General features: G+C 42.0%; 1 protein-coding gene across 6 annotated transcripts in view; it reads left to right on the top strand.

Annotated features, from left to right (window-relative positions):
• MACROD2 (mono-ADP ribosylhydrolase 2) overlaps positions 1–23,765 on the top strand; it is a 1,879,180-nt gene that overhangs the window by 1,714,645 nt on the left and 140,770 nt on the right. For 4 of the 6 annotated variants that reach the window (XM_070485546.1, XM_070485544.1, XM_044748615.2 and 1 more), the window contains exons 10-11: positions 2,043–2,087; positions 9,791–9,874. In XM_070485546.1, the coding sequence (XP_070341647.1) occupies positions 2,043–2,087; positions 9,791–9,874 (129 nt within the window). The remainder of the gene's footprint in view (positions 1–2,042; positions 2,088–9,790; positions 9,875–23,765) is intronic. The other 2 variants (XM_070485547.1, XM_070485545.1) reach the window with 1 other exon arrangement.

Raw genomic sequence — 23,765 nt, 5'->3', positions numbered from 1 at the left:
CAGAGGAAGCTAAAGGAGCCTTTAAGAAAGTAGAGAAGAGCCAAGTGTTGTCACTTGTGTAGGTGGTAGTGATGCGGGATCGGTGAGCCAAGGAGTCGAAAGAAAGATTTCTTAGACTCTCAAGATCTGGCAGTAGTGCTCTTTTATTTAGAGAATAGTGTGGAATAGCATGGGGACAGGACCCATGGGCAGTCAGAGCTTCTGCTGCCGCCGCTTCTGCTGCCCCCGCTGGCATGGGAACAGGGCCCATGGACAGGCAGAGCAGCTGCTGCTGCCCCCGCTGGCATGGGGACAGAACCCATGGGCAGGCAGAGCTGGTGCGTGGGGACAGGACCCACGGGCGGTCAGAGCTCCTGCTGCTGCCCCCGCTGGCATGGGGACAGGACCCATGGGCAGGCAGAGCTGGTGCGTGGGGACAGGACCCACGGGCGGTCAGAGCTCCTGCTGCTGCCCCCGCTGGCATGGGGACAGGTCCCATGGGCAGGCAGAGCTAGTGTGTGGGGACAAGACCCACGGGCAGTCAGAGCTCCTGCTGCTGCCCCCACTGGCATGGGGACAGGACCCATGGGCAGGCAGAGCTGGTGTGTGGGGACAAGACCCACGGGCAGTCAGAGCTCCTGCTGCTGCCCCCGCTGGCATGGGGACAGGACCCATGGGCAGGCAGAGCTGGTGCGTGGGGACAAGACCCACGGGCAGTCAGAGCTCCTGCTGCTGCCCTGAGTTGAGGGTTAGGGCTAATTTTATAAGGCATGGGTACGTGACTTATTTTTACTGGAAAAAAAGAAAAGATGATGTAAAAAGTCATTAAATGATTTCAGTGCAGATGGGGTCTGGTTATTGTGCGGTAATATAACTTTAGATACGAATCTGGCCCTATAGATCGGCATGCAGGTGAGGGTGCCCCGGGCTTCTCTCCCTGGGGTTGTCCTAATTCATACCATAAAAAAAGTCCACTGGGTCATATAGTTTGGCATGTAGGCCAGGTCACCTTGGGCTTCTCTAGCTGGGGCAGCCTTAATCCACATCAGTAGCATGGGTGGAACAGGGCTGATGAAACTGAGAAGAATGGTTGGAACCAGACACTCTTGGCCTTGAGTGGTACCTCAGAGAGTCTAGACTTTCCTCATCAGGCAGAGAGGGGTCATTGAACAGTTGTGAGCCAGATCAGAGCAGTATTTTAAGATTGATTTTCCAGATGTGTATATTATAGGAATTGGAGTCAGGAATGGGAAGAAGAGAGGGGCAGTTAGGAAACCACGAAATGGGGAAAATAAATGGCACTGATAGTCTGAATTTGAGCTGCAATAATGTGAGGAGAGAGGCGGAAACACGGAAGCAGGACAGGATTTGGCACTGACTGGATGTGAGGAATATTTACGGAGAGAGATGACAACATGTCAAAAGTTAAAAAAAGCATGTATGTCATCTATTGGACAGAGGATGTACACATGCTTGTCCAGTTAAAGGGGGTTACACTGGGAGATGAGATGAGGAGAGTGAAGTGGGAATGGTGCAACTGATGGGGACTCTTGAAAACATATGGTTAAAGGTTTGGATTTGCACTGGTAGCAGTCTAGCACTTTTCATGGTGCAGTGCAGGGCTTGGCATTGCATCGACCTACTGCCAAGTGGTGATGCCCACGTTTCTCAGATACTTGCGGATGGCGTGTATACCTTTAATAAATGCAGATAATGTGATGTTTAAAGTCTGTGATTTTTATTTCTTAGGAATTGAAATGACTGAAGTGACCATGCATTACTTTTTATAAGTAAAACAAATTGTTGCATATATAGTTTATTATAAATATATAATAATTTTTTAAAGAAAATGTAAACCCTGGGTGTTAAATTGTGCTCTAACGTGTATGCGTTCTTCCTAATTTAGCATGCTAATATAAAACAGTAGAAATGCATGATTTAACACTCTTTTTTCTACTGAGGTTTTTTTTTTTACTTTATTTTGATTTTCTATTACTCAAATTGAAGAATTCTGGTGTTTCTAGCTTTCATATGAGTTTTTGTCTTTTCCTATTTTCTAATAGATGATGATAACGAAGAAGATGATGTTGACATGAAGGAAGATTCAGGTATTAAATTAATGATTTTATTCTTATAAGATAGACAAAGATCGTTTTGTTGTTTATGTACACCTCACATTTCCTCAAAGAAAGACAAAATAAGGTTAATAAAATAGAAATGTATGCTCAAGGCCATAAAATAAGAAAGTAGGTGTGCCAACTGTTATGGCTAATACAGTTACTGTATTTAAGTATTAAAAATGACTTTGAGCTTCCTGACAGCTAAGGTAAAAACGGAACATGATGTTGCAGTTAATAGGGTTGCATAACAAATCACCCCCAAAACTTAGAGGCTAGAACACCCGCTTGCTATGCTCACATAGTCTGTTGGTCAGGAATTCACACAGAAGTCAGCAGTGGTGACTGGATCATCCTGCTCCACAAGTCTGAGGCCTCAGCAGGAAGAATCAACAGCCGGGGCCGGGGCCGGGAACCACCTGAAGATTCCTTCATTCACATGTCTGGTTAGTGATTGATATCAGCTGTCAGCTGAGACCTTACCTGGGGCACTGTTCTGAAACACCTATGCATGGCCTCTTTATGTGGCCTGGGCTTCCTCACAACATGGCAGCCAGGTTCCAAAGTGGTTTCTCTAGAGAAAGTGAATGAACCAGAGGGAGCTGGACCCTTTTTAAGACTCAGTCTCAGGGGTCCCATAGCATCACTTCAACCAAAGTCTTTTCTTTTGGACAGCCAGTCACAAGCCTACCCAGGCTCAGGCGAAGAGAAAACAGACCCAGTCTCCTGAAGGGGAATGATGAGGTTCTGCAGAGCACATATGACCTGAAATATTGCTGTGACCGTCTTTGGAAAACACACTTTGTACATATGATTTTTTGCTCTCACTATTAGAAATTAAGATGCATGCCAACTCCTCAAGAAAGACCAGTGTTTCATGAGGAAAATCTAGTGGGTAAAAGCATAGACTCTGGACTAAGGTAGCCACTCAATGTGTGCTTGACAATGAATGCAGGAAGCAGCAGGCCTGAATTCAATCCCAGCTCCACCACTTATTGACTTCGGGTAAGAGTCTTTTCTTTATGCACCTCAGTTTACGCGTCTGGGGGCAATAATTCTTACCGTTACAGTCTTGTGTGGGAGATTAAATGAGATATCATACCTAAAATGTTTCTTGGACCATAGTAAACACAATAAATTATTGCTTTTTTCTCTCTCATTCTAACAGATTTTGGAAGGGTATAGGACATAATTCTATGGTATAAGAGCTCCATGTCCCCATTTTGTCAACTGCACTGCTCTAGCCATGAAATGGCGCCAGGTTTCAAAATTAAAATAGATATCCTAGGAGCTCTAGATTTATGTAACCTCCTGTTTGATGCCAGAACTCCCTCCAAATAACAGACAACCTCGACCTGAGCATCTCCATTAACAGGGAGCCAATGAAATTCTAAGGCAAACGATCTCATTAGACAAGATTGGTTAAAATCGTCCTTCTCCTTGTAAAGCTAAATCTGTCTCCCTCTCCTGACCTCCCACTATCTTCATGGAGAAATAATTACTAGTTCGTTTTCTTCATAGCAGTCCATTGGAACGATGATCATAGTCACTACCTACTCTTCTCTAGTCCACAATTTCTGATTCCTAAGCTTCCCTTGGCCTCCACAGGGCAATGGACTCAGAGGGCATGAGAAGTAGAGGGATATCTAAAAGTCAGGAGCAGGACTGAAGGAGGTGGAAGAGGCACTGTAACCGCAGCTGTCAGTATGGCCCCTCGGCACTCACTGCTGTTTTACAATACCAACAGCTTTCTAAGGAAAGTTCTTGCGACTCTCGGCTGACTGCTTTTCGCTGATCATGAAAGCAAACTCAGAGTACCAGGGAATCAATTTCTGTGGAGCAGGGGTCAACCACTGATGGACAAGAGTTGATCAGGACTGCTTCAGGATGCATCTGAGGCGTGTTCTATTCCTGCACTGCCCAGTAGAAATATAATGCAAGCCTCAAATGTGAGCCTCATGTATCATTTTGGATTTTCTAGTAGCCACATTCAGAAAAGTAAAAAAAAAAACTAATGAAATTAACTTAATAATATTTTAGGTCCCATAATATAGCCAAAATATTATCATTTCGACATATAATCAATATGAAAATTATATGTCGGATATTTTACATTCTTTTTTTCACTCTACATTTTTGAAGTTTGTGTGTATTTCACATTCATATCTCAATTCAGACTAGCCACATTTCAAGTACTCATTGGGAATATGTGGTATTAAACAGCAGCATTCTATATTGTCACCCAGAGGTCCCCAGCAGAACTGAGCCCTGAGCGTCCACAGTGGAACTTGCTCATTAATACACCCATGTTGGCTGCCTTCCCTTTCCTGTCTCACTGCCCCACTCCCCACTCCTGTTTCCTGGGCTAATCTCTCAAATTAAGTGCTTGCACTCAAACCTTTGTCTCAGGGTCTCTTCGGAGAGAATCCAACCTAAGACAAGGACTCCACTTGCCTTTTGTAAAATATAAAGCTCAAGGTAAAATTTCAATTAAAATGTCAATTCCTGTACACAGGTAGGATGTGTTTTTGTTTAAAAGAACCATATGTTGAAAAAAGACTTTAAGTGGTCACCCTATCTTTGGATTAAATTCTGTGAATTTGACATTAGTGTTTGCTGTTCTCATTTATCCTGCTCATGTAAAGTATCCTTGGAATATCCTTCAGCTGTGGGGAGTACTGCTCTTTCAGCCAGCAAGTTTAAGGACCTTATCTTGCTAAGGATTATTTGCCTAAGTGTCATAAGTACATATTTCTAGGCGAAGGGAGCTGACTTCTTAATGAGATGCAGCTAGCTAGCCAAACTACTGAGCGATTTTAAGGAAATCACTATTAATGCTAATGCAGAGCCCACAAAGTTGGAGTCAGCATTTGAGTTTCGGGGGCCTTAATTGGACCATCATTTCTGATTTTAGTCCCACCAGGTTTCCTGGGGGTTTTGACTCCAGCAGCTGGACGCAGCTGTTGAAGTCACACTCAATGGCCCAAGAATGCCAAGTCATGCAGGCAGAATGGGCTTGGGGAGCTGCTCTCCATTTCCTAATATCTGAGTGCTGAAATCATGGGGGATTTCTGTGCTGATGGTTCCATGGTGTGCCAGCTGGCCTTGCCAGACGTTGGTGAGCAGGATGGCTTCAGTTCAGATCTCACACTCAGACATGTTGTCCTCTAAGACAAGTCTGAACCAGCCTCCCAAGACTATTAACTGCTTCCTTCCCTCTGCCCTGCATCACCTCTTCTTCTCATGCAAGTAGAAAAGCTGGAGGGATTTTTAAGATTGCAGGTGACAATAGTGGAGGGCTACTTGAGTGAATCAATTAGCCAACAAATGCTAGTGAATGATAGTAATTCGAATACCTAAAAACAGTGAAGTGCTAGGTAAACTGACTCTAGGGTAGGGGAAAACCAAATTTGAAGGATTTGAAGATTTCTTTGGTGTAAATACACTGACCGTGGTATTGTCCAAACTACCAAACATGATGTCAAAGAATGTGGGAATTGGGGAGAGATGGCTACAATCAGCTGGTGCAAGCTGGCTCAAGGCAACCCCATCACACCTCTGCTGAGCCAGACTTTCACTGAGAGTGTATCTTATGCCAATCACTCAACATACATGAACTCGTTTAAGATATGCAACAACCCTAGGAGGCAAGACTGTTATCTGAGACTTAAAAGGGATTAAATAGCAGAGCCAAAATTTGCATTCATGTTTGTCTGATCCCAAAGCTCATGTTCTTAACTCTTGTGCTCCTGTCTCCAGCCTCTAATAGTAGTAGAGGCAGAGCATTTCAAATAATGTCAGACAAGATCATCCGCAGTGTGATGCTCTGACCCCATGGGAGGTGGTAAAAAGAGACTAGCTTAAATGCCTAGAATTCCTTTTAAGTCCTTTAATCCGTTTCTTTAATCCTAGCTTAGTAGATGTTTCCCCATGTCCTTCCATTTCCAAGACCACGCACTAGTGAAATGGGCCCCAACCTGAGCCAGCAGAGACAGAAACTCAGCAGCCACCTATGGCAGTCCAACCACATCAGAGCCAGGAGCACAGTTGAGTTCCTTGTGAGGCAAAGCCATGTTCATGGCAAAACTCCAGGTTTCCACCCCATGCCAGAAACAGAGGCAACACAGATAACAGCATATACTGTCAATGAGAAGCATGGGGTGCTTTTGAAGAACGTTCCTATAACTTTCCCAGGTGGAGAAGGGGAGTTGTTTCTGCTGAATCACAAGTAGAAACCTGGGCACCGAGGCCATATGTATCAGTGACTTTCATTTGAGTGCCCCCAAAACACCTTACCCGTGGGTGTTATGAAATGATGCTATACTTATATCATAGAAGACTGTGCTTGATTACCATGTATCTATGCCCACTGACTAGCCAAGGAGTGCCTACAACTTACTAAAAAATGAAGTACTAGTACTTTTTTTTTTTGAGGAAGATTAGCCCTGAGCTGACATCCTCCTCTTTTTAATCCTCCTCTTTTTGCTGAGGAAGACTGGCCCTGAGCTGACATCCATGCCCACCTTCCTCTACTTTATATGTGGGACACCTGCCATAGCATGGCTTGACAAGCGGTGCCATGTCCACACCTGAGATCAGAACCAGTGAACCCCGGGGCTGCTGAAGAGGAACGTGTGCACTTAACCGCTGCGCCACCAGGCGGCCCCGGTACTAGTACTTTTTGGGTGCTTAAATATCTCAAAATGTGGGCAAATATATGTTTTTTGAATCTCACCCATTCCCCAAGAATTCCTATTCAGGTGGGAAACCAAGAATTAAGAACTTATTTCTCAACTTGATTCTCAAAAACTCACTTTCAGGAAATGCCAGTCTGGAGTTGAATGCCCAGCATTGGAAACTCCCTCCTGATCTGAGTTGCAGACAATGCATTTCAGGGGCATGGAAGGACTAGAGTCTTCTCCCAGTGAGACTGCAAATGTGGCTTTGCTCATTTATCAATCCCTTTGAGCCCAGCGTCGGTGCTCAGTGAGCTGTCCCAAGCATCTCGTTCTGTTTTTGCTGAACCCACTCTGAAGAGTCAACATCCATCTCACACCTGGTGACGAGTTTGGGGCAGCGGCTAATGTAGTCATTGGCAAAAGTTTTCCCACTGGCTGTGTTAATAACCTTAGATGTGACTGACTTGCAACTACAAAAAACCAAGCTCATATTCAAAAACCTTTGTAGTCCATAATGCCAAAGTTTTTAATAGGACATCTATCAAATGCACTTTCTTGTTCTGTTCCTTTTTTAATAAACGAGGAAAGAAAAATGAGACGCCATAGTTCTGTAGTGTAATTTTAGAATCCTGGCATAAGGCAACAGCTGCTCAGAGAGTGAGAATTAAGCATGGGCCCCTTTATATCTTGGCCTTAAAGAAAGGCCTGGGTGAAGGGAAAGTAAAATAGAATTTGAAATGAAATTCTCAAGGCACTTCTAGGCACCAGAGACACAAGAGAGATTGGGAAAGGCAAATGCCCTTTTCTCATGGAAATTACATTCTCAGGGGGTGGAGTGGAGGAGGGAGATACACAATAAATAAATAACAAGAGTATAGGATAATTGCAGATACAAGTGATGCATTTGAAAGAGACTTCCCTCCAGGGACCCTTCAGGTTAGGTGATTGGGGAAGACCTTTCCTGGGAGTTGAATTGATCTGAGATTTAATGCAAGGAGTGAGAAGGAGGTAGATAGACATATGAATATGTGTGTTGGGGGGAAGAGGAAGAGCAGGTACAAATGTCCTGAGGCAGGAGCAAGCCTAGCAATGATTGAAGAACACAAAGGGAGCCAATCAATCTGAAGCCAAACAGCAAATGTGAGATGAGGCTAGAGCAGTAGGTGAAGCCCAAGTGACATGTTGTCCTGGGCCATGGAATTGGATTTGGATATTATTCTAACAGCAATGGTTTTTAAACAGGCAAGTAACATAATCTGATTTATGTTTTAAAAGAGCTCTAGCTGCTGCATGGAGGATAGATTGTAGGAAGATTAGAAAGCTAGAAGTTAGAATTTAGAAGGTTATTGTAGTAACCCAGGTAAGAGATGCTGATGGGTTGGACTAGGATGATGATTACAAAGGATGAGCACAGCGGATGAAAATATGTGATGTATTTTGGAGCAGAGCTGATAAGACATAACAGGACTTATGATTGCTTTGCTGGAAAAGTAAAAGAAGAGAAGTATTGAGGATAATATCTCAGTTTTTGGTTTAAATTCATGGGTAGATAGGAAGACTATTCCTTGAGATGTGGAATACTATGGGGAGAACAGGTCTGCAGATATCAAGAGTATTGTTCTGGCTGTGTTGTTTGAAATACCTGATAGGATTATTTACCTAAATTTGAAATGCCTGATGGGAGTTGAGTAAAGGGAAATTATTAGAGCTGGGAAGAGTAGGGCATAGTTAAATCCCAGCCCTGAAGGGACAACAGGGTTGTGGCAGTTACAGGACCCAGGAAACAGAGATGGCCATCGGGAAAAGGGTGTCTGATAGGAGCACTCATCTTAGACTGAGAGATACAACCAGCCCATGAAGACTGCTCGTAAGAAATAAATATCCTGGGCCTCCCAATGGCTGAATCCCACTAGGAAGTCAGAAAGCTAGGGAGTTCATTATGCAATCCGTAGAGACCAGCCTCCCAGAGCACAGAAGTGGGGAGTTCGGGGTGAAATGTGGAAACTGGATCTGGAGGGGCAAACAGAAGACATCCAGTCCTAACACAAAACAAGACACCACATAGGCATTTGAAGACAAAAGCCTTGAGCTCAGGAGACAGACCAGGACTAGAGATATAAATTAATGCCTAACTGGGGCTGGCCTCGTGGCTGGGTGGTTAAGTTGGCGCATTCTGCTTCGGTGGCCCAGGGTTTCCCCAGTTCCGATCCTGGACGCAGACCTAGAACCACTCATCTGGCCACACTGAGGTGGCGTCCCACATGCCACAACTAGAAGGACCCACAACTGAAATATACAACTGTGCACTGTGGGGCTTTGGGGAGAAAGAAAAGAAAAAAGAAGATTGGCAACCGATATTAACTCAGGTGCCAATCTTTAAAAAAAAATTAATGCAAAGTTCCTGTATCAGAATGGGATGAATTTATGGATATGTTTCCTAAAACAGTCTTCAGAATTTAATTTATTAGCCCCCTTGGATAGACCTAGGGAGAAGGACATCGAGAAAAATGGGAAGCACAGTAGCTTAATTGGGGGCTTATAGAAGTTGTTTAGAATCTGAATTTCTAAAGAAGTCTCTTTAGTAGAAGGAGGATAGTTTCAAGCCCCATCCAACCCCCAAAAACGAGATGACACTGTAGCTCATCTAGCCCTGTTTTGAGGATGAAATTGCACAATGACACCAATTAATCCATGATGTTTTAAATCAAACTCTCCTGGAGAAAAAACATAATAATTGAGGCTGCCTTATGGAGAATTTTTTAATTTAAAAAAGTACGTAAGATTTCCTATGTGTGTGAATCATTAATGATGGCAACAAAAAAATGTTTAAGCTTAAGCAAATTTAAGTCTACGTTCACTGGAGACCCACAGGTCCTTGCCAAAATTTAGCTTGGCCATGAACCTTCACAGTATGTGTGGGTTTTCTAAGAAGAAAACATTGTTAAATTTCAGCATAATTTTGAAACCTGCTGGTAAATATTTAAATAAGACTGTATTAAATCTTTGTGCTTCCAGAGGGGTTAGAGCCAAAAGGCTTCTCTCCACCCCACAAGAAGAGCAAAGCAAAGAAGCCAGAATGCTCAAAAGACTCTAGCGAGGGTAAGTCCTGTTCCTTCTTCCTTTAAAAAAGCATGCCATGCAAAGAAACTTCTACTTAATTTTTAAATTATGTTTATACGCTCATGTTCTGATATTTCTAAGGGTTCAAAAATCAGAGAACCGGGGCCGGTCCAGTGGCACAGCGGTTAAGTTCGCATGTTCCACTTCAGCGGCCCTGGGTTCGCTGGTTCGGATCTTGGGTGCGGACATGGCACCGCTTGGCAAGCCATGCTGTGGTAGGCGTCCCACATATAAAGTAGAGGAAGATGGGCATGGATGTTAGCTCAGGGCCAGTCTTCCTCAGCAAAAAGAGGAGGATTGGCAGCAGATGTTAGTTAGGTCAGGGCTAATCTTCCTCAAAAAAAAAAAAAATCACAGAACCTTTCTTTATCCTTTTCCAATATGTTTACTATCTTCTGCAAGAGAGGACGAAAAATAAGATTCAGATTTAATTTGTTAAGTTAAAAACAAATTTAAAAAATCATTTTCTCAGTGTGATGTATTTTCCATTTCTGCAAAACGTAAAGTTGTGGGTAGTGGTTACAAGTTAGGTGTTCTAAAATTGCGTAGAGTGAAGGTCAAGATCCATGCGTGATGAGCAGTGCCGTATCTATTGGCTTATTGGTATAATTTGTTTTTCTCATGAACACATTCTGAGTCAGAATCAAACCTCAGCCATGGGTGCTGGAAATGTTTCCTGTCTTTAGTGTTCTCTTCCATGTTCTAGAAGTCAATGGATCTTTGCATTTATGCGTTGAATGGGCAGGTCCAATTGGGCTCCGTTTTATGAAGAAATGACCACTGTCTCTCTTTCCTTCCAACACTAGTACCGCTTAAAAGATATTCAAATTTTTCTTTCCAAATGTAGATTAGGTATTTTTTAAGCAAGCCTCTAATCTAAGAGTATGCACAAACTTCTAAAAGGGAAACATACTTATGCCTTCTACTTTCTTTTTTGGAGCCCTGCTTCATCCACTGTGAAATGGAGAGTATATAATACTGATGCAGTCAGCTTGGGTCGTTCTGAAAGAAGATGCCAAGATGAAGTAGAAGTGCAGGAAGTTTATAGGGGAGAAGCTTGTGAAGGAGAAAGGGGGGAAGAGCAAGGGAAGGAGCAGGAGCGGTGAAAGGAGAGAAGGAAGGAAGATTAGCTAGGAAGAGCCTGTCTGCAGTGCTGCAGTCTTTGTCCGAGAAAGTCTGGGGCGGCCCAGAGCGAGGACTGGCCATTAGAGGAGGCCTGCATTGGGCAAGAATGGCTGCTCCAGATCCCCTCCCCTTGCTCGCTCACTGGCTGCAAGCAGCTTTGGAGAAAGTGGCTCCGATGTGAACATAATGCTGCATTGGATCCCAAGGGCTGCTGCATGCTGTCAGCTAACTTCACTCCGAGCAGCAGGTTCTCTCTTGAAGGGAAACCTTGAGCAGCTCACCTCCATGACTGCACAGCATCTGTTGTGAGTGTTGGGGTCCTAATTGATAAACAATGACCCTGCCTTCACCCTTGTTGAGGTTCAGAACCAATTGAGAAGGCAAAGCTATAAGAGTTTGAAATCAGAAACATTAGCTTCACCACTAATGAGGTTAGACCAGAGCATCTGGTTGCCCTGCTCCCAGGTGGGCTTCCTAATGCTGGATTTCACCCCTGAATGTGAAAGACTTAACCCCTGTCCCCTCGGGAGCAAGTACCTGTGTCCTTGGTATCCTTGGCTGCCTAGAAAGAGGCTGCCCTAGTGAGCTTATTATATGGAGAAAACAGACCAGGACATGCCCTCTCTGTAAGCAGGAGGATCTGAGAGAGACTCAGGATGGCACTATTTCTTCTCCCAGGCTCACCATAAGTGAGGGGACATGGAGAAGGGCATGGCAGTTAATGTCTCTGTCCTCTGAGTGGGGAGTGAGGGATAAACATTTCCGACTAACACTCAACAATAGAAACAGTATATGTGAAGTGCCTAGCACAGGTCTGGCTTTCCATTAGTGATGGCTATTATAATCACTATCATAATCAGCACCGTGATAGGGTACACACTGTCCTAATTCCTTGAAATGTGCTTGAAAGTTCAGAATCATTCAGAGAACACTTAGACCCATGGGGAAGACTAGCAGCTCTAACTGGCCCAAGGTGACAAGTTTTGTCAGTGTCTGATTGGGAGAGTAACCAGGGCTTCCATCTCCTGCTATAATTAGGTCATTTCCTCGACGATCTCTTAAGGCCATGATTAGGAAATGGATTAGGGACAGAACAATTGCCTTTTCCCTGGAGAAGATCTGCCTCACTGAGTGGTTCCCATCACAGGCACGAGCTACGTCAAAGCCTGTTTCCCAGAGCCTGTCTGTTGTCTTTTCCAAGTGTCGAATGGTGGGCCATAAACTACAGAAGTTCTGTCACCTTTAACTAACAGGGAAATTCCTCCGAGTTATTCCTTCAAATGTGTGAAACTTACGTCTACTTTCTAAATAATTTACTTCGTTTAGGAACATCATTCCATAATCCTAATACGACTAAATAATATGGCTTCACCTCACCCAAATATGTGGTCTCAGAACCTACTCTGAGTCACAAAAATGCCATCCCTGTGGATTTGTTACCAGGGACATTCTGTCTGTGGCATCATGGTGAAATATAAATATTAGTCACTCTACAGAAACATGGGAATCGTGCATTTGTTCCTGAGATGTCTTCAAAGACAAAAAAGTAAAAATTGCTGGGAAAGGAGTGGAAAGGGGAGCATAATCTGACATGCCAGTGGTAGGTGATTCCATTGTTTATCAATGTTTCTATTTTACCAAAATAAACTGTCCTGAATGCATGTGTTGTACTGTTGCATACGCTTCACTTCCTCTCATGATTCAGAGTTACAGTCATTATTTCCTACTGGATATGCCAATGGAATATTGTGTCACCGGGTAGAGGGGTAATGTGGATCCTGACCCTTCTTTGTAGTCTTCTTCCCATTTTAGAGTTATCAATATTTTTCCAACTTGATTGTCTCTCGAATATTTTTTTAAATAAGAGATGCTTCTGGTATTTTTTATTTATAGATCACTCAGCTTAACGCTCCATCACTTGGCCTCATCTCCCTTCTCTTTTACCTTTGGGGTCCCTGCCTTATTTCTAGCCCGCACAGGTACTACTGATCACCTCAGCTTGCCTTATAATAAATGCTCTCAGACAGGATCATAGAGAGTGGAGTGGCACCACAAACTCACCTAGATTTTCCAGCATATATAACCACAAGAACTGTATTTCAATCCAGAAGAACTGTGTAAGCATATGGTCAAATTTTCTCATTCTACAAACTGTTTTTAAAGTAGACTGCAAAGGTTCCTTAACTTGCCCAAGTCCATGCAGTTTGTTAATGTCAGAACCTCTTTTTTTCTAGAAACAACATAGCTTCTCTAATTCTTTTCCCTTTCTCTCTTCTGGAAATTGGAACTAGTTTTGTTGAAGGAGGAAATGTTACCATCGTGACTGAAAGCATTATTGATTTTATAATGCTTATTGAATAATTTGAATAATTATTATTTCCATTGATTGAAAGCATTATTACTTTAGCAAATATTCTATTCAAGTATTGAACATCAAAATAAAAAATCAAACAATTTCTAAATGCATTTATTTGCATTTTTTATACTGTGGACTTTTGGATATAGAGTTATATTTTGATTGAACTTTCATGGACACGGTATCCTTTGATTTGACCCACTGCAACACTATGCCAATAATGAAATCATTAGTAATTCAGATCACTAATTGATTGGCTGACATCTGATATAAATGATAATGCTTTCCATGAACCAGCAAATCATACACATAATTGTTTGTAAAAAGTCTGGCTAATACCAGTGCAGCAGTTCCAACTCACAGTAATTTAGACCAGTTTTTTCCTTACCAAAAAATTAATTGGAAGAATATCGTTAGAGAAAACTTAGAACATTTAATAAGACATGCTTTTCTCACACTTCTTCCTTCATTCTTCCCAAATAAATGATCTAGAAGTTCCTTTAGTGAAAGTCTCTCAGGCTTTGTTTGTCTGAAAATGTTATTATTTTGTTTTTGTTTTTTTTAAGGCAGTTTTGCAGAGTAAAAAGTTGAGGTTATTTTCTCATAACACTTTAAAGATATTTTCCCACAATCTTATCAATTCTGTAGTTGTTAAGAAGTACTCTCTCAGTCTAATTGTTGTTTCTTTTCAGGTTATCTGTCGTTTCTCTCTGGCTGCATTGACAATCTATTCTCTATCTTTGGTGTTCCTTGGTTTTACTAGAATGAGCCTCGATGTGGATTTCTCTTTATCCTTCCTAGGATTTGCTATGCTTCTGGGAGATGAATATGGTCATCTTTCATTAGTTATGAAAATTTTTCACCTATTGCCCCACCAAATATTACTCCTCTACTGCCTTCCATTCTTTCCTTCTCTGTCCTTCATGATTCTTAACTTACATTGCATTTTTTTCTGTGTCTGTCTCTCTTTGATGCTTTCTGGTTGTTTTTGCAAGTCTATCATTCAATTTGCTAATTTTCTATTCAGCTTTATTATCTGATGTTTATCACTTTGCTGAGTTTCTCATTTCAATTATTGTGGTTTTCATTTTTACAAGTTGTATTTGGTTCTTTTTCAAATATGTCTGGTCATTCTTTATTTAATTAATGTAAAATACCTTTTTAAATAATCTGAATCTGAAATTTCAGTTTCTCCAGTCTGTGTAAGTCAAATTCTGCAGTTTATTGTTTCTGTGGACTCATGCTTATGGTTATTTCCCTGTATATTTTGTCCTTTTTATTGCCATATTCCTTGGATTTTTATTTGTGGGGATTTTCTGAAGTTGAATTAAGAGCTTACTTATTTATATTTTGTGTTCTGAGATAGCTCAAGATACTGCCAGTTTAGAAACCCTCACACTACATATTTGTCTTAGAGTTTTATTTTTTGTTTTATTTTGTTTTGTTGCCTATTTGTCCTTAAGCTCATCTTAGTGTATGTACAAAATTAGAAAATCTCAACAGAGACTTTCTTCTTCCTTATTTTCGTCTCCAACCAATGCTAAAATGGAGACAGGTGAATTTCCCACCACATTCAGGACAAAAGCACTGGCCCCTCTGTGCCTCACAGGTGTGGCTCATTCAAACCCAGGCTCAGCTAGTGGTTCTCAAAGAGTATCCCTGTATCTGCATCACCAACATCACCTGGGAGCTGGTTAGAACTACAAATTCTAGGGCCCATCCCAGACCTCCTGAATCAGAACTCTGAGGTGGGGCCCAGTAATCTGTGTTTTTAAAAGCCCTCCAGGTATTCAAATGCACGCTCAAGTTTGAGAACCACTGTTCTAAAGTCTAGACTATCTAGGATTGGTAAATGCCTCAGAGCAAACAATAATTTCAGTGCTTGATTACAAATCTTGATTCAATCTCCTTCATCATTTCTGGCTTCTAAAAAGTTCCCTTACAAAAACACCAGCTCAGCCATATATTCAGGAATCAGATAGATCGATAGAGACATGACAGATAGACAGATAGACAGATAGACAGATGACGGATAATAGATAGAGGGGAAGAATACATAAATGACTGGTAGACAGGACATACAAATATACACGGGAAAATACATATATGCATACTTATACATGTATGTACATACATGCCTACATATATAATACAAAGAAAGATATATATCAAATTGACCTCAGGCATTATCTTGAAGGAGTGGAGAAGGGGTGGGGGCAAATTTTGAGGAGTTTAATATTCAGCTTTCTAAATTTATGTGTAATTGAAATATATATATATATATATATATAGCAAGAATTATTTTATATTTATAAAAGAAAAACAAACATATTTTCATTAAAAAACTAAAGAGATTTGGGGCTGGCCCTGTGGCTGAGTGGTTAAATTTGTATGCTCTGCTTTGGCGGCTCAGGGTTCACCAGTTCAGATCCTGGGCATGGATCTATATGCTGCTCATCAAGCCATGCCGTGTCGGCATCTCACATAGAAGAACTAGAATGATTTACAACTCGGATATACAGCTATGTACTGGGGCTTTGGGGAGGAAAGAAAAGAGGGGAGGGTAAAGATTGGCAACAGATGATAGCTCAGGCCCAATCTTCTTCACCAAAAAAAAAAAAAAACACAAAACAAACAAAAAACTAAAGAGATTTAATGCTTCTAAAATGTAGTACCAAGTTTTGAATAGTAATTTTCTCCACACATTCATCTGCAAAGCCTTCAGTGGCTTTTGGGCAGGAACGCTGTTTTTCCATCATTCCTACAGAAAGCACTAGCACTTTGACTCTTGTTCTACAGTTGCCTGTACGTAGAATATTCGACAAGCCTGCACGGGATGCTCCTTCTTCAGGGAGCCGAGCCCTCGCCATGCTAAATCAAACAGTCCTGTACTGCCCTTTAAAATATTAATGATCTCTTCTGGCAGATGAAATTATTTGTGGAAACATTTTGGAAACTAGAAAGCCCTATGCAAATTTGGAGGATCTAATGTTGCTATTAGAGGTATTATTATTGTTATTTTTACTAAAATAAATTTCTCTGAGTGCATGAACCATTGGTAGAATGCACTTTGTATTTCCTGAGAGGCAGAATTTTCTCTGCATGTTAAAGTATCATGTGACATGCTGTTGTGTGAGGGGCTGGACAGAGGGGACATTCTATCTTTCAGAATGCCATGCAGCAGTTCATGCATTACATTCATAAGCAAGATCTTTAATTTAATTTTTTTGACAAGTGCAGTGAAGGGTAAAATCAGGCAGTCATAATTTTGACTTTGCCATCACTCAAACAAGCTTAGTGATTGACCAGCTTTAAAAAAAAAAAAAAGCAGGAATGAGGAAAAGCAGCTTTCTCATGAAGAAAAGTTGTTTTATCCTCTAGACCTTAAAATACCAACAATTTAAGAAAAATGTAAATTTCCATGGTGAAAATCAGAATACAATAAAAGCCTATGTCACCATCTTGCTTTAATTATACTCTTTATGTTCTGCTTGATTCAGGGCCATTCTGAGCTATCCCCCTGCCACAAATTAGCAGAAGGACCCAACAGTCTATTTCGTGTTTAGTCATGCTCTCCACGTTTACCCATTACACAGAGCTGTGGTTATGACCACGGAGTCCTATTTCAGAGTCAGCTTTAGCATTTTAAATGGGGCTTAGAGAATGTGAGCATCGAGGCATTTTCCACAGTGAGAAGGGCTGAACCTACCCGGACAGAGTAGCCATAGGTCCTGTGTGACTCCGAATGATCCCTGTTTGTGCCTGCTGTCCTCGGCATGTCATTAGCAATGTTCCCTTTTGCTCTGAGAGACGTCTTGTCTTGGGTGATGATGTGTATGGAGCCTCCACCCCATAGAGAGGCAGATCAGCTTGAGTGTGGACAGAGCTCTCAATGTCCAAGTTCTGCTTCCTGCTTGGGCAGTTTTGCTAACCTAAAAGTCAGTTTCCTCATATTAAATGAAGGGGAAAAAACCAACCTTGTGGGACTGTGGGGAGATTTAAATGAGATGATACATGAAGACCACCTGGCACAGTCTCTAGACAGAAGAGCCAGTCAGTCCAAGTCTACTGAATTTGAAACAGGAAGAGCTCCCTCCCACCAAAAATTCACCTACCTTGTTTATTAACGCTTGAAATTCCTTTTAATATGAACAAAATGGTTTTGAAACTAGAGAGCAGATTTAAAATGCATTGACTGAACCCCATATCTCACTAGAGTTTTTCTCTTCTATCCCCCTTTGGTGCACTCGGCACTCTGCCCCAGCACCCCCAACCACATTAATTCCTGTCCCAAATGGACTTTCTCCCAGTCTGTCTTCTCCTTCCTGATTTCAGTTCTCCTTATCTTCAACTCAAGCTTCCCAAGAAACTAGTCTACTCCCAATATTTACATAACCTCCCCGCTCAATCATTCCTCAACCTCTACTTACTGCCTCTAAAATTTCATGGAGGGTACCAGGTTAGGTCAGGAACATGAAGGAGGAGGTAGACTCCAGTTATTGGCCATCAGTTGAGACCTGCCACTGAGACATTCATTTTCCATCCCCTATGGTCTCTTCCCTTTTTTTTGAAGATTGGCCCTTAGCTAACATCTATTGCCAATCTTTTTTTTCTCCCCAAAGCCCCAGCACATAGTTGGATATCTTAGTTGCAAGTCATTCTAGTTCTTCTATGTGGGATGCCACCACAGCATGGCTTGATGAACAGTGTATAGGTCTGCGCCCACGATCTGAACCAGCAAACTTAACTGCCGAAGCAGGGTGCGTGAAGTTAACCACTCAGCCACAGGCTGGCCCCTCCTATTGTCTCTTGAAGTTTGGTGACCATGCTATTTCTGTAAGATGCTGAGAACGAGTATCTCCCATCTGAGGCTAGGCTTTGTTTCAGTTGCCTGTGGTCTTGTTCTTCTGGATGAGTGTTGCTCAAACTGTGGCTGGTGGAACCCTGTGGGGGATCCTCAAGGTCCATTTGATCCACAGGGTCAACATGAATTTCACATGGAGCTGTGCTCTCAGAAGTTTCCATTCACCTGGAATACAGTACAAATGGCATCCGCTGGAGTTGTGCAAAGTAGTTATGTCACAGAGATACCCCACAGCATTCTTCCTCCAACCATAGCAGTATAGCTCCCCACCACCCAGAAACAGCTTTTCTAAGCATTCATTCCACATATTTTTGTTAAACATCTACTATTGACAGTATAAGCACTGTTCTAGGCACTGAAGAAACCCACACACACACACACACAAACCCTTCTTTCTTGTGGCTTATATTCTAAGGTATATGGGGGAGTGGCAGCTGATGGATTTTAAAATATTAAATAAACTATACAGTAAGTCAATTTGTGGCATATGCAGTATTATTTCCCTATTACTGCCTGAAATTTTATTCCCAAATTTAGCACTTAAAACAACAATAGCACTTATTATCTCAGACTTTCTGTGGGTCAGGAATTTGAGAGTGGCTCACCCTGATGGTTCTGGGTCAGAATGTCTCATGATAGTGTATAACACTAGGTCACACATACTAGGTATAACCAGGTCATAAAAGTCTAGGTCATAAAAGAGGGTGGCTTCCACCTGGCTGTCCCCTGGATTACTCGCTGTAGGGTAAGGCTGCTACTGTGTCCTGAGGTCACTCCAGCAGCACTGTGGGGAGGTCTACATGGCAAAGAACTGAGGCCTCCTACCAACAGCAAGCAGCAATCTGCAAGTCATTTGAGTGAGCCATCCTGGCTGGAATCAGATCCTCCAGCCCCAGGCAAGCCTTCAGTTGACCGCAGATCGGGCTGATGTCTTGACAGCAACTTCATGAGAGACCCCCAGCCTGGTGCCATGCAGAAAAACCAATCAGGGAAGAGGAGACGGGGGATGGCCATGTGTTATAAGTTGGTGATGGGGGTGAGGGTGTGAGGAGACTTAGGAGAGAGATGAGTTAAAGTTTCAAATATGCTGGACCTCTCTGATTATTAAGTTGATATTTGCAAAGAAACTTGAAGAGCATAAAAGAGTAAGCTGAGCAGCTATCTGGGGAAAGAGTATTCCAATAAAGGAAATGGAAAGGACCAAGGGCCTAATGAGAGAGAGGTCTGGCTTGTTCTAAGAAAAGCAAGGAAGTCAATGCGAGTAACTGGAGAGGTCACTGGGGGCTGATCCTTAGAGGAGGGGATCTCACACTTGAGTGTGCATCAGAATCGCCTCAGGCCGTGTTACACTCAGTCTCTGATTCAGGAGGTCTGAACTGCCCAAGGGTTGGCATTTGTAATAATTCCCCAGGTGATGCTGGTTGGTGCCCTGGCCCGAGGACTCCACTTTAAGAATCACTACCTAGGGCACTGTGGGCCACTGTAAGAACTTCGGCTTTTTCTCTGAGTGAAGTGAAAATCGAAGATTTTAAGCAGAGAAAGGACATGATCTCACACTTTAAAAGAAGTCTTCTGGATGTTGTGTTGAGAACGGACTGCAGGGGGCTGAGGGCAGAAACAGGGATAGAGTCTATTGCAGCAACAGATGCTGGTGGCTTGTCCCAAGAAGCAGTGAAGGGAAAAAGTGAGAATTGGTTCTGGACATATTTTAAAGGTAAAACCAGCAGAGTTCAGTGACTTTGGAATGTGGCATCTGAGAGAAAGAGAGAAGTCAAGAATGTATCTTTTTTACCCTGTCCACAGCAATTGAATCTATAATAGAAGTTGTACCCTGTTTATGCTTAATTCAAACTTTCTGGGAAAAAGAATTCTTCCCATTCATATCCTCCATCATGTCTGTCTCAGTAGTTCTTGCTTGTCCCACCTTAGGACGGCCATATTAGCCCAAGCTAAGGCAAAACTCCCAGTTAAGCAAAAGCAAAATATTCAGGCATGAGGAAAATTCTCATAAATCACAACAAAAAAAGAAAATACAAGAGTGTTAAAAAAGAAGATAACTTACAGAAAAGATTATTTTAGATGATTTAGATACTATGGATTCCAATATGTTCTCCTCCCCACAAGCGGTGTTTATTATTTTGTTATTCTGTTTATTTTCAATCAATAACTTCCCAGTTAATGGATGATCATGGAGTGGCTGTTGTTGATGATTGCCAAGCCCAGGAGGGAAGGAGGAAAGGCAGGAAGGAGAGAAAGAAGGAAGTAGAGGGAGGAGAGAAGAAAGGAAAGGGAAAATATCATTGTAAGCTAGTGGAAACCTGAACGGGAGCCAGACGCCTGAGTTCTCTTTTCATCTCTTAGGTGCATGATCAAATCCTTCACCTAGTGTCCCCAAGGCCCCCTCTAGATATCAAATTCTGTAATTCTACATAACCATCAAAGTCATGAAAATTGATTCTTTATGAGCTCTTTCCTCGATGCCCAGTAAATATTTCCATCCTTAATTCAAAAGTTCTGAATCGTGGGTTTTAATAGCCAAATAGGCCTCTGAGAACATCTAGGGCAACCTCTCACTTCACAGAAGGGGAAACTTTCTTCTAGAAGTCCTCCAAAATTGTCTAGAGGACTCACATGAAAAGTGATCCTAACTCAGCTGCTAAAAACCCAAAGGAAAAGAGCAGCTCATCAGGGCATACACTGTGAGTCTTTTAATAATATCGTAAAAATATCTTCCTTCAAGTCTTCTAGGTGTCTGTGAGTATTTCAGACTCTATGTGTTTAACTGTTTGTCTGTTTTGATTTCCAAAACTGAGGATAAAGAATGCACCACTCAGATGCAGTCATCTTGTTTTGTTGAAAACTCAGACCCTAGGTTTAGAGAGTTAAAACATTAGAGTGATTTTTTTCAATGCTGGAACCATGCCAATAGGACATTTGATGGGTTATAGTATTAGATTCTAACTTTTCAACAGAGAAAGATTTTGTTTTGTCTTTAAGGAGAGGTAATAGTATTTGAACAGTATTAGATTTTCACATAGGACTTTGCCATTATATTCCCAAATTTCAATTTTCTAGTGTACTAAAGTTGTGCTTTCTTACTATACCAGAGAGAGCCTTAAAACTGTCCACCTACACTCGAATTACCTGGACGCGTGCCACACTCTCTTAATGCCTTGCTCAAGCGTGCCTGTTCTCTCCTAACTCCTGTCACGCTGGAGCCATCAGAGGCAGTCTTAGGAAATGACTTCACCTCCAGGGATCACCCTGCTTGAGGAATAATACACAGAAACCACGGTACTCTATTCTCCTTGGGCAAAAACGCGAGCAGATCACTTGAATCATTTCTCAATTCTCTATCCTGAGATTTCCCCACTGATCTCCAACAATCTTTGCTGCCGGCAGAAGGAAAGTAGATACAGAGGTTGGGAGGAAAGAGGTGGAGGGATAGGGAGGCTGGCTCTAGAATGTGGGCTGAAAGTGGGCTGGTTTTGCCAAGTGCTGGTGAACAGTTGCAAACTGCTGCTCTGCGGGGGAATTTCTCATTCCCTGGGTCTAAAGTTGCCACTTAAGGTGAACGCTAAAAATTTGGATTCTTGCCCCCAGTCTCAGGCCTCCACCAAATCAGAAAGCTTCATTTTAACTTCATGTGATGCATCTTTGGAGTGCTATTCTTTTAATGCCCTTGTTTTTTGTTTTTTGTTTTTAAGATTTTATTTTCTTCCTTTTTCTCCCCAAAGCCCCCCGGTACATAGTTGTATATTCTTAGTTGTAGGTCCTTCCAGCCATGGCATGTGGGACACCGCCCCAGCATGGATCGATGAGTGGCGCCATGTATGCGCCCAGGATTCGAACTGACGAAACACTGGGCCACCTACAGCGGAACACACGAACTTAACCACTCGGCCATGAGGCTGGCCCTATGTACTGTTTTTTATTTTAAACAATCTCAAACCTACAGCAAATTTGCAAGTACAGTAAAAAGAACCATTTTCTTCCTGAACAATTTGAGAATAAGTTGCAGATCTGGTGCCCCTTACCCCCAAATATTTCACTGTACATTTTCTACAAACATGGTCGGTCCTCCTACATGAGCAAAATAAGAAAAATCAAAATCAGAAAATGAACAGTGATACATTACTACCATCTAATTTTCAGACTCCATTTAAGTTTCACCAATTTTCCCAATAATGTCCTTTAAAAGAAAAAGATCCAGTTCAAAAATCACATTCCAGGGCCTGCCTGATGGCATAGTGGTTAAGTTCACACACTCCACTTCCGTGGCCATGGGTTCCCAGTTTCGTATCCTGGGTGTGGACCTAGCACTGCTCATCAAGCCACTCTGTGGCAGCATCCTACCTAAAAAAATAGAGGAAGATTGCCACAGATGTTAGCTCAGCAACAATTTTCTTCAAGCAAGAAGAGGAAGATTGGCAACAGATGTTCGCTCAGGGCCAATCTTCCTCATCCACACACACACAAATCACAAGTTTCATTTTGTTGCCATGTCTCTGCTGTCCTTCATTTTGGAAGAGTTCCTCAGCCTTAATTTGACTTTGTTGATCTTGACATGTTTGATGATTGCAGGCCAGTTATATTGTAAAATGTTTCCAATTTGGGTTTGTCTGATGACTTTTCATGACTGAATTTAAGTTATGCCTCTTTGCAGAGCTGTCACAGATGTGATAATGTGTTGTTAGAAGCATTCTTGGAAGTTTCTTAGAGGGGATATTGTGTTCATAGCATGCTATGAGGTGCCCATAATTTCAATCCAGCCCATTACTGATCACTTTGATTATTTGATTAAAGTGATGTCTATAAGGTTCCTCAAGTGTACGTCTACTCTTGTCACCATTTGTAATTAATGTGTATCTTGTGGGGAGGTACACTGAAACTGTGTAAACGTCCCATTCTTCATCAATCTTTCAATTTATTCATTTATTTACTTATCTCATTGTAGACTCATGGTTTTCTATTCTACTCAATGGATTATAATTGTTTACTATCAAGGACTCCCTCACAGTGTCTTCTGTGTCCTTTGACATGTCCTCATCATTCTTTGAGCCCTTCCTTGTTTTCTGGCCAACCAGATGCTCAGGCTCATTTTATACTTTCTCTGCCCCAGCCCTGACATCAGCCATTTCATCAAGAAGCTTTGGTTCCTTTTGGTGGAGAATAGTATTTAGAACCCAGATCCAGGTGCTTTGTGTGTGGATCACAATTTGAGAAACATTTAAAGTAGAACGGCCAAATTATTTTGATGGTTAAATGTGAAGAACCAGCTGGTAAGATTAAGCCTCCTTGATAACTTCCTCCAATTACCAGAATGGTCTTCCTGTAAACTTTCCGTTACTACTCTGGCCAGGAGAATAAATTGCCCAATTTTGGTTAAACATTCCAGAGTACAGCCCAGCATGGTTACAGAGTGTCTAATTAGCTGGTAACTAGTATTTCAAAAAGAAGAAGATGATTGGTGATCACGATGCTACAAAAAAACGAAAACAAACGAAAATGGTTTCCAGTTAGTT

Source organism: Equus asinus, chromosome 15 (assembly GCF_041296235.1).
Source record: "Equus asinus isolate D_3611 breed Donkey chromosome 15, EquAss-T2T_v2, whole genome shotgun sequence".
Lineage (NCBI taxonomy): Eukaryota > Metazoa > Chordata > Mammalia > Perissodactyla > Equidae > Equus > Equus asinus.
The sequence above is the reverse complement of the archived record's forward strand: the minus strand, read 5'-3'. Positions and strand labels throughout refer to the sequence as shown.